This window comes from Ptychodera flava, chromosome 15 (genome assembly GCF_041260155.1).
Source record: "Ptychodera flava strain L36383 chromosome 15, AS_Pfla_20210202, whole genome shotgun sequence".
NCBI lineage: Eukaryota > Metazoa > Hemichordata > Enteropneusta > Ptychoderidae > Ptychodera > Ptychodera flava.
In genome coordinates this window covers 33,329,008-33,340,938 of record NC_091942.1, presented here as the reverse complement: position 1 = coordinate 33,340,938, position 11,931 = coordinate 33,329,008, and the positions used below count along the sequence as shown (strand labels likewise).

General features: G+C 39.7%; 1 protein-coding gene across 1 annotated transcript; it reads right to left on the bottom strand.

Moving 5' to 3' along the window:
• Positions 1-1,188: 1,188 nt before the first annotated feature.
• On the bottom strand, positions 1,189-6,211 carry LOC139151948 (B-cell receptor-associated protein 31-like). Its single transcript, XM_070725013.1, has 4 exons — positions 6,040-6,211; positions 2,998-3,098; positions 1,918-2,065; positions 1,189-1,366 (listed from the first exon to the last, which is right to left on the bottom strand). The coding sequence occupies exons 1-4, from the start codon at positions 6,129-6,131 to the stop codon at positions 1,225-1,227; spliced, it is 483 nt and encodes a 160-aa protein (XP_070581114.1). The 5' UTR covers positions 6,132-6,211; the 3' UTR covers positions 1,189-1,224.
• Positions 6,212-11,931: the final 5,720 nt, after the last annotated feature.

Genomic DNA, 11,931 nt, shown 5'->3' with positions numbered 1-11,931 from the left:
GACAACTACTAACGAATAGTCGGCAAAATTTAGTAATAATATACGCCAGATTCCTTGTGTTGTTTTCGCCACCGTCATGCGCCTATACGGACGGCTTTAGATTAAAAACGGTAAAAATATTCAGTGCTTGTAAATGCATGCAAAGTTTATTTAGTGACTGTTTACGCGGTATAGTCATCAATCAATAGGATTTGCCACCACGTAACGACTGTAATCCCATATCGATAGTCCATACGAAAATTTTGTGCTGAATCAAAGGAGGTAAAAATTATGGTAGGAAAGTTTGGTGCTGAATCGAATTTTCCGTCAAAGTTGTTGATCTGCAAAATCTTCACTGTCCACAAAGTACATGAGTGGCTGTTATAGGTCTACACGTCCTACGTGCTTTCCACTGTTCCTTGTTACGAGCTATGTTCAAAGCGCGGAGTTACAGACATTGGTGAAGTACCAGGTACATTGATTGAGTTCAAAACCTCCGAGTCTACCTGTTTGCTCCTCGTGTTTTTTTGTGTGTCCCTAACGTCGACTGGCTCTATGCTGTGTGTTGCGTACACACATAGCAGTCGGGATTAAGATTTCCTGGGTAAATAGTTTATTCCGCCTGACGCAAAGATACACACGGTTTTACATGTGCCACACTCCTAGGTCCTGGGATCGATTGCCATACCTTTTAATACTTTTAAAATGTATTTAAACTTCTTGTTTTGTGTTGCCCGGCTGAAAATGAACACAGGCCAGTGTATTAAATACCAATAAAGAAGTTAAATTATTGAGTGTAATCCCATAAATGACAAATACCCAAGTTCTGGCTTGAAAAATTCATAATCTTGCTGCCAAGATCAAACAATGTATGCCAAACAACATTCTATTGGAGGATAATTTCAATGGTGAAATTAAAAATACATTTTCTTGGCAAGTAATCTTTAATGATAAGCTACCTTTTTCTACATAGTCAAATTAATGATGTCATCACTTTATGTCATTTTCATGGTGTCAGATGTTGTCATATTTCCCTGACAGTTGTAAGATAATTGATGTCATCCTCTCTTTTCCAAATTTACACAATCTGAAAATATCAGCTGTCTTGGCAACTTGGCGCTGTTTCTGTAATTTTGACAATTTCATGTGATCTTACTGTATCTCTTACAAAACAATAAAGGCGATATCTTCTCTCATCAATGGCACCATGATGAAATCAGACACACATTCGAGACACTTCAGTCTTCAGAGTAAAAAATATGAAGTTGATATAATCACCATTTTTGTTCTGGCTAGTTCGTCTCCATCTTTCCCGTCTCTAGGTTTCTCCAACTCTTCAATCAAATCAGCTTCTTTCGATATCAAAACACACAGACGCTTTAACACCCTGCGAGAAAAAAGTAGGTCCAACATAAAATTTGGTTAGATTATTTGAATCAGGGAACTAGTGAGTGATGCTGCATTCAGCCAAAGAATTACAAGCATGAGTATACACTCTCTGCATGTGTTTACAATCATAGACTAATGTCTATATCACTATCATATTACCAGAAAAAAATTAGCACTTCATGGTTGTGAAAATGAAAGACCCCAGTCAAATGTCATCCTGCTATTTAGAAATATTTACAGATCTTCAAGATGAATTCACTCAGATATAAGTAGGTTTAGTATAATGGGTACGATGTTTTACTTCTCATCCACAGGTTTTAAGATTCCAGAATAGAAACTGGAATTGAACTGTCAAAGAATACTTAAATTTTTGCGCACCATGTACTTAAATTACAGTTGAAACCCATGATGCACCCACAGCACATTAGAACCCAACTTTACATCAGGTTTGAACAAGCCAGGCATAATATGTGGCATGAAGCCATGAAGGAAGGAGGATGCAAAGAAGAAACTGTTCCGCAAAGCTTTTGACCAAAAACTGGAACTTACACCCAAAGAAACAATGCGAAGCCTGTTATGTAGAGATTCCTCTGTGCTCGGAAATACTTGATTCTATGATTGAGCTCTGCATGAGGAGCAGCTTGTATGTTGGTTTCTTGAACCACAACTCCATACTTACGTATTTCTCTGATTGCATCTGTACAGGAAAAAAAGAATTACATTAAAGAGGCAGTTCTCAATGCCTTGTTGCCATTGACTATCCACACAATCCTCAGTTCTTTAAAAAACCAACCCCTTTAAGCATACGGTCTCTCATATGGAGGGACAGCACTTTAAGTTTCACAATGGCCAACCACGGACCAACATGTACACCAATGCAATGGTATATTGCTACATGTACATGAACACTGTTTGGAATTATTCATGACTTTATGAATTATTGGTCAGAAGAGTATTGTTCTCGAAGTCTCTTCAATTCATTATCCTGAAAGCATGAATGCCTCATCAAAATTGATCAATAACATTGCATACCACTATATATATATATATATATATATATATATATATATATATATATATATATATATATATATATTATATATATATATATATATATATATATATATATATATATATATATATATATTAGTGTGTGTGTGTGTGCAAGTGCAATGTTGTGACAAACTTCAATCACACCTCTTACACACAGACACATGTATAGAAATACAACATGCTAAAGGCATTATATAAACATAGAACTGTAGAGAGCTTAGAAAGCACCTCAGAAGCCAAAAAAGACGCAGTTTTCATATTACTATTTCATTTTTTTAATGGGAGATGGTGAAAAAACAATGACTGCAGCAAAGGAGATCAATCAATTCAAAGTATTCACTCTTGATTTGTTTTGCATGCATGTTTTGAAAAACCTGTGATGATTTAATTATTTGATGAAGTCCATTTGGCATGAAAATTGATTGTCACATTTAACTTGAAGTAAACCTCACAGCAAAAACTAAACCTAAAGCCAACACTAAAATTAACATTTGAGAACCTTCCAACATAGGCCCTAGAGCGAGATGCTTCTCACCTGCCTCATGTGAACTCATCAACAAGATAATTAATACTTACCAGCAAACATCACAAGCAGAAAGAGAAGAAAACAGATGAAGTATAGAGTTCCATGTGTTGAAATCCATACTGCAAGACGGGAGTTGAATATCTTCTTCCAACTGAAAATTGTATTGAAGAAAATATTTAGAAAAATATTCAGTCTAAAGACTACAGATTTTCTACATAAAGATGTACTAAAAGGTACTTCATGTGAAGAAATTTCCCACTCAATTTTTCCCCGTTGGATGTTTATTTATTTTGTTCTCAAATTAACTCAAAGAATCAATTGTGAAGCTTCATTCTGCAAAATGAAAAATAACCTTGAAGATGTCGCCTCTAAACTCATGAAAGCCTGTCTGTCTTTCAATTTTAAGTGCCATCCACACATGATTACATACAATCAATAAAGTGAATTCATATCCAGGTATCATTTGAAAATAAAAATTAGCCCCATTTGAAACTCTTTCAAGATAGCAAGAACAAATTGGTCCGATGGAAATATGCGTCACTGATTGTTTGTTGATACATGTATACACAAAGTACATGGTAAACAAAGTTACCATAAAAAAGCACTGTCTGTGATCATACACTTTAGCTTTGCCACTACTGATTTACTGTGACATAACTTACAACCCTTGCTCACACTTACAGAAATTGCAATAAAAAATAAATAAAAAAAAAATAAAAACGTAAAGTGATTTCTAAACCATGGTAGCAAGACAACCCAATCATGGATTCAACTATAACTGACAGTCCCAACAATATTGGTATGCAAAGTGTAATACTTATAGGAGAGTAGACTGAAAGATCCTCTCTGTGCTCCCCTCCTCTTGAGAGTGTAGAGAGCGCCCTCAAGCACCAGATCTTCCAGGGGAAACGTTATTTTAAAATCTTAACCAAGTTTTGTAAAGCCATTGAACATTAAAGCAGAGTTGTCACTTTTTTTGCACTATACATGTACATTACAATATCACAGCATGGAGGTACAGCTATCTCACTTGAACCTCCATGAGTACAGTGATAATGGTCTTCGTGAATCATTGCTAAATGATGAGAGGTTAATTCTTCATACAATCTGGTCATCACGGCAACAAATTGCATGAAATTGTCTCCGAAGAATGACTTCTAAACATGATCTGACTAAGACGGTATGTGGGACTTGTTGCAGGTTCCTAGACACTTTTTCACACCACAAACACCTCTTACCAAATCTTCTTTGCCCCAGGAGTCATGTTACCCCAAAAACATTACACCCCCCTAAACTATGGCCAACAAGTAGGGCTGTAAACAACCAACCACTCACAGTCATCAAAGTTTCATCACCTTTCTATCATCCCAGGACTAAAGTCTTGAAAAATGAGAAATGACATTGTGCAATTCTGTGTTAAGGCACCTGAGTTCTGGTATTTAGTGGTTTGCATTTTTCTTTTTTTCTAATGCCACCGTTCATGTTTTTCTGCAAGAATAAATGGTTCTTCAAAGCAAAACATGTCCTGACACAGTAATGCTTGTTTCCATGCTGCACTGGTAAAAACAATGCTGTGATACATCACAGCAATTGTTTTAGGACGAGCCAGGTACAGTGTGTTATCAATCAATCAATCAATCTATCAATCAATCTTTATTGTACTTGACACATACTAACAGAGAGTATGGTATGGTACATCAAGATGTGTTACAAATGTAAGTGAACAATACAGAGAAAGAAAAACAACCATTCAACTCTGTAATACGAAAACATGCAATAATTACATTCATTGGAGCTGCTTGAGCTCAGTATAAACATGTACTCTTTGAGAAAACAGTAAAAGTCTGAACAACAAATGAACAAAAGTTACCAGGACATTTTTCAGCCCGGTATTATACTTGGGGCGAAGTGGTTTGTTTAAGTATGAGGTGGTACTTAAATTGGGGCGAAGTGGCGAGGAACGAGGTGCTTTTGGTACGAAATGGTTTTGGGACGAAGTTGTGTGGGGTGGTGACCTGGTTAATGGTTTGGTGTGAAGTGTCTGGAGCCCCTTGTTGCCTTCGTTGCCTATTAACCCTTTCACCACCATGGTTTGTCCCAAATCCATTGTTTTCTATGGTAAAGTTGGACCTGTATACAGGGAACTGGGGGTGAAAGGGTTAAAGCCCAGTCCACAACTCCACCCCCCCCCCCCCCCCCCCCAGTGTGAAGGGACTGTGCCCAAACGATTTTGTGTACCACGGAAAGGTGGGCGGGCCCAACTTTCCCTTCCACACAAATCGTCGGGGAGATATTGAGAGCTATGAAACTGCACTGGCTGAAGAAATTCTTGAACAAGACTACATGACAAGGCTATATAGGCTAGCTGCGATTTAGCTGTGAATCCGCGCATGGAGCTACCAAAAGATACGCGCAAGCGGTGCTGAGGCGAATCGATCGCGCTCAGGTTCATCGCCACAGAATCTGGTGATCAAATCGCTTGGCCCATCGCTTGTGCAATCCTCTATGTGGTGCAAAAAGGAGGACCACATCCGGGATTTTTTAAGCGATGGGCCAGCGCCCGTGCTGGCGATGACCCCAGATGACCCGAGTGCGACCCAGTCAGATTATGTTGGGAATTACCCGCAGTACTTACAGCGTCCAAAGAAGTTTGGACGTGTGGCAGGGCTGTGTGTTATCGGCTACGCCGCTGGTAACACATGATCCCTGTCATATTCGTCCTAGCCGTGGAAACGCAGTTATCTGTTGGAGGTGTAGCGTGCGTCACTATGCGGGTCATCGAAAGGTCAACCCCGCCACGGATATTCGTTCCAGCTGCCATGCACGGGGACTTGCACTGCTTGCAGTCGAGCTAAAAAGCAGAAGCTACACGCTTCGTGGAAAACAGAAGATTATTCACACACAAAGGCTTGGCCCTCCGCAGCCTACATAGACTGTCGACAGTCCACACATACATGATACGACGATGTGGGGAATCACAAGCGAAGCGCCAAAAGGCGCCTTGTGTCAGTATTGTACGCTTTCGGAATGTACCAGCTCTCGCCTTCGACGATACACGGCCCGGCGCTCGAGCTGTGACTCGTTTAACATACCTGGATGGGCTTAGTATCGGCAGGACCAGAATTAGCACCAAAGCTACTTCTACATACAGAAAAAAGGCTGTTAATGTCCACTGCAGCGACATGATCAACGGAATAGTATACGGCAGAATAACACGTACGTCTTGCTCGCTCCGCGTTTGTTGTCGTATATATGTAGGTCACGAACCCGGAAACACTGCGGTACTGTTCATTTTTTCATAGGAGGGGAGGGAACAGATAGAAACTGGCCGGACACAAGAACAGAGTCATAGAACTTAAGGAAAAGACATAAATGAGTTGATACTGAAGCTTTTATCGTTGTGAATTTCCGTAGTTAAATCTGAGAATGATCGTTTTTTTTAGAATCTTTTTGTCGCTGTTGATGAGCAAATACAACCTACCCCAAAATTACATGGTTCTGTCTCACCACCAATACGTCATCAACCTCGCGTTCGCTCTCAAGATGACTAAGCCCCAGAAACACCGAGCACATATTAACGACACGTTTCATTTGATGATTTGACATTGCAGTGTTATTGAACACGTCATTATAGTGATAAACATACAATTAGCGCCAATAATGTCACTTTTATGATGTGTTTGAAGTCAAGGGTTGTGCAATCACATGAATTAGGAAATACACAAGCCCGGCCCGAGATAAAACAAATATTCAGATAATATAGTTATCTCATGTACATAAATTTATATATTTATATGTTTTATTTTGATGTTGTTGTCGTTTAGTTCTGTTGTAGTTGTTGAACCTTTCTTCATATATTAAGATCCAAAAGGGGAAACAATTTTAATATAGGCTTTTACTTCATTTATACTAGTTAAGTATTAACCTAAATCGCCTACATACACCGTTCGCGTGCATGTTGTGCGCGAACGGTGTATCACGACCTGTATATCTATGTCCTGCCCAATGGATAATATTCATATAAGCGATATCAAAATCGTTGAATCAGCTCGCAATATTGTGTCATATTTGATTCTATTCTCAACTTCAAGAAACACATTGCCACAACTTGCCGATTAGTTTTCTTTCATCTACGTAAAATATCTCACATCCGTCAGTACTTATCTATGGAATCATGCCAGAAAATCGTCAGCAAAGCTCGACAATGGGAATGCACTTCTGTAGGCCCCTATGACCTTCCAGCAAGCTATATCAGACCATTGCAGCACGCCCAGAACACTGCAGCTAGAATAGTCAGTCGACGTAAGAAGATTGCCATAAAATCACACCCATGCATTCTGAAGGAACTTTACTGATTACCCATTCAATGTAGAATTCAGTACAAAATAGTACTCACTACCTGGCTCCGAGCTACTTAAGTGAGTTCATTAAAATCAAAGAATCACCACGCTTACTCCGTTCATCCGATAAATTGCTCCTCCAGGTCCCTATTAAACTGCAGACATCAAACCTATGGAGAATGTGCTTTCTCGCGAGCTGCTCCGCTCCTCTGGAATAAACTACCATTTGAAATAAGGACACTTCCTACTGTCATACTCAACATGATGAATAGACGTCCTGAAAACCAATCTTTTCTCAAAAGCATTCTGACATTGCCACAGTTGTTCCACTTCGTTGATTTTTATTGTTTGATAGACATTTTTTATCGATTGACTTTTTAATTGTTTACCTTTTAATATTTTATGCAACTTTCATTTTATTTTTTTATTTCACCATGTTTTTATTGAGCTTTTTTCCTTTTGCTTACATACCCTTTTTACAGTACGATTTTTTTAATGTACAACGCCTTTGAACAATTTTATTGGATACTGGCGCTTTATAAATTTTCGTGATTGATTGATTGATTGATTGATTGATTGATATGCAATCGATGTTCATAATAACATGCAGACAAATTTTAAAGTCGTCTTATTCAGTTTTTATGGTACAAGTCTGCATGAAATAACCCCGAGATGTGTTCATTTTTCAAAAATATTTCATTCTATCTCCCTGCCACCCTGCCTTGCGAGACCAGCAAGCTAACCACCAATTCGGCCGCCATTCTTTACCATCTACACACAATATTTTGAGATCCCTTGCGTTGTATTGTTGTACCCAATGTAACCAAGAGTCAAAATGTTTTACATGACATGCAAACATCATTCTGAATATAAACTTAGTTTTAGCAAGATTCATCTTGTACAGATATCTCGGCAGCTGAGGGAAAGTAACCCAATATAACATTTGAAATTGTGCAGCCCGCGAGCACCTCTGCGGACTAAAGAAATGTGTTTCTTTGTTTGTTTTGGAGAGGGAAATTCATAATAATTACAATAAGTTTGAAGGAGCTACTTCAAGTTGAAATTAGTTTAGGTCATCAGTTGGAAACAGCAGCAGGAATTTTCTAGATTCTCCCGCCTTTCCAGAGGTTTATATGAACGCAGTCTTAGTGATTCAAAGTTGGCATGTAAAACATTTTTATTTGATTTGATTTGTTTAATTTGACAAATTATTCCGAACAAAAATAGGAAAAGACAAATTTTGAAACACTGAAATCAACACTAAAGAAAACAACATTGATTATTACTTGCAGAGGATAACACAAAAAAGTAAAAAAAAAATGACTTTCCATCATTGACCTATAGCTATCATGAAGAGGGAAATGCACCCTGGTCTTCGAGGTTTGAGTCCAACTGGGTTTGGTACTTTTTTTAAATTTGTAAAAATGACGTGCAATGAGTTGGGAACTTTCTAAAGGATATAATTCCATAATTTAGCCCCTGGAATCAGAAATGACTCTTGCCCATGAGCAACAAAGGTCGGTGAACGAATAGAATATTAAATTGATCTGGTCTTCGTCGAATACCAGTTTGTTGAGAGAGATAGTTCATTTATGACGTTTATTGTCAACTAGTTTCCTCTTTGTTCAAAAGGCATTCAGGAAGCTTTTTTCAAATGCAGGGTTGAAACAAGTGTCCTTGGACGTATAAAGGTATCATCCAGAGTTAGAAACAAATATCTCTGTATGAAGGGACCTGCACTCTCAGAAACCTTATATCGTTGTGAAGTTCTCAAGAGTCTGTATCAGTGAATGATGGATATCACACTGCGTGTCGTGGAAAACAAGCAGTGTCTTCCTTAACCTATTATTTCATAATGTCAAGTAAAGGCTGTATTTCAGTGACTGAATATGACGTAATATTTGAGCGTCTCGTCATGGTTGAGCACTTTTAGACAGTACCTGACTGCCAATGTATGGTAACCAGGAAAATAAGGTACCGTTCAGTTTTTACGGCCCGGGGGGGGCGGCAAAATCCAGGGGGTCATCATAATTTTGGAATCCGCAAAGGGGGGTCATCGCTTTTTCACTGGTAGGAAAGGGGGGGGTCACCACATTTTCAAAAACATAATACCAACAATAAAGTTCACACTTTATGCCATGGCCATGATCGACCCTCTTTACCGGCGGGCCGCCTTCGGCGGCCCACTACAATAAATATACATTATGTATTACCCATGACCCCTTAACGGGCAGACGCCTTTGGCGGCCCACTCCAATTAGGTTTACTTCATGCAATGGCCATGATTGACCCTCTTTACCGGCGGGCCGCCTGCGGCGGCCCACTACAATAAATTGACTTTATGTAATACCCCACGGCAATCTTACCGTAAAATTCCCAATTGAAGCCGCGGCTTGTATTAGAAACATTTTTGAGGGACCCCTGGGATCATGCACTGAATAATGGTAATGGCCGCGCGCCTTCAGCGGCCCTGTCCAGTAAAGTCTACTTTATGCAATAGCCATGATCGACCCTCTTTACTGGCGTGCCACCTTTGGTGGCCCACTAGAATAAAGTTGACTTTACGTAATGGCCCATGACCCTCTTAACCGGAGGGCTGCCTTTGGCGAACCACTCCAATAAAGTTTACTTAATACAATGTCCATGGACATGAGTTGTCTATGGAAATGAAGTTAAAAATTGCCTTACAGTCATCCTAATTAACAGACGTTTCAATGGATGTGGCTGAGAAGTTTGTGCACTGGCATCGAATAAAGTGCGCCGCGTACCGGAGTTCAAATCCAAACCATGCGGGTAAATTTGACATATGGGTTTTGGTTATTTTTCAGGGGGGGGGGGGTCATCAATTTTTTCGTTGCAGGGGTCATCTTTTTTTCCTGACAAAGGGGGGGTCATCTTTTTTTCACAAAAAATGCAGGGGGGGTCTATATTTTTTTGAACACCGGCGACAAGATTTTGCCGCCCCCCCCCACCGGCCGCCGTAAAGACTGAACGCTCCCTAAGTACACCACTTGGATACTGGGAAAGCAGACAATGTAAAATGCTATCAGTGAAATTACTTTTTTATAGCATTCATCATCAAAATGATGATCATAGGGTTCTGTATCCCGACAAATGGCGAAACAACAACTGAAACATGAGTCGGATCGCATCAGGTATGCGGATGAAAAATCCCTGGATAGTATCTTTTGCTTTGTGGAGATATGCACCCATGTACATGCCCATCGGTGCGCACTCCCAATATTGTGAATGTGCCATCAGCGATAAGGTAGTAACGACCAGTGAAAAAGCCATAAATTGTGACAGCGAAATCAATTGACGCATATAAGATGCATGGACTTTCCTCTATCTATCAATATCGATATCTCATGTGTGTCGACGATGTCTCTCCCCTAACCTTACAACTCTGGGCATGGATGATGAAGAGACTAGTCAGAATGACAACGGTAAAAGCGACGCTGACTCGGAAAACGATTGGTTACATAGTTTGCTTCTGTATATTCTTAGTTTACCGAGGAAAATGGATAAATTGCGGATGTTTGAGTCGAAACTTTGACAGCAGCCATTGAGTTAACATAAACACGACTGGATAAAATGATTAAAGGTCCATAAATTCGCATTTAATGTTACAAGGTTTTATTGTAAGACGGAAATCATGATATAAGTGATTTGGCATCAGCGTCGGAGTGATGAGATTTTATCCGGATTATCTCGAGACTCTCTGACAGGTATTGAAATTCGACTGACAACAACAAAGTCGATCACCGCTGGTAATGTCATCGTCTGCCAAAGAAACTGAACTTTTGTGACCTGCTAGAAAATGCTGAATTGATCTTTGTGTTAATACTTCAGAATAAATCGTCATAGAAAATTTTGGGTATAGATGTTACATATTCTGAAAAATCGACGACGGGTGTACCTAGAGATTTGCTAAAGGTTTTACAAGGGTGATTGGAAATTGTAATTCAACAAATTAACGGTCTCATTTAATCATCTGACCAAGACACAATCAGATTGAGTGGATCGAAGATTTTGACGTACCGGCTATGCTACGCCGGTACATGGCACAAGAACACTAATTCACGAAGATAGTTCGGAAGAAAAATCAGGTGCCGCCATCTGGAGATTTCATCAGTTTCGCAAAATCATCACAAAACATGTTTTGAAGGCTGATATACCGATTTTACTTTTTTTGACCTTGACCTAAAATTTGGAGGGGAAATTAGAGCTGTTCGTAACTGCCCTCCCACTAGCAGACACGGGAAAAATGCCCTTCCCACTGAATTTTGACGCCCACTGCCCTCCAGTATCTATGGTCTGCCCGCTCCCCACTCCCCACAACAATTCAAGCTCCCCACTGTCCCTCTCCCCACAACTGACATTCCCCATTGCCCACTTAATGTCCTCTAGACAATCAAAGACAGCGCTAAACCTTGAAAGCAGCTAGTAATATATCTTAGAACATTGCGCCCCTCTAAGTCAGGCGCTTATATCTCCCCACAAGTTCTATCAAACACGACTTTCCCCTCCCTCTCCGTATTTTCCGTTAGCCACTGTCAAAAATTTTCTCCCCGCCCACTGAAAAAATGAAATTCCTTCCCCGCCCACAGTAAATACTGACTTTTTCTCCCCACCCGCTGATTA

Coding starts and splice junctions, on each gene's coding strand:
- LOC139151948 (XM_070725013.1), bottom strand. CDS start 6,131: ATGTCGCTGCAGTGGACATTAACAGCCTTTTTTCTGTATGTAGAAGTA. Junction 3,099..6,039: donor CCGATACTAAGCCCATCCAG/GTATGTTAAACG, acceptor TACAATTTTCAG/TTGGAAGAAGATATTCAACT. Junction 1,367..1,917: donor TTCGCATTGTTTCTTTGGGT/GTAAGTTCCAGT, acceptor TTTTTCTCGCAG/GGTGTTAAAGCGTCTGTGTG.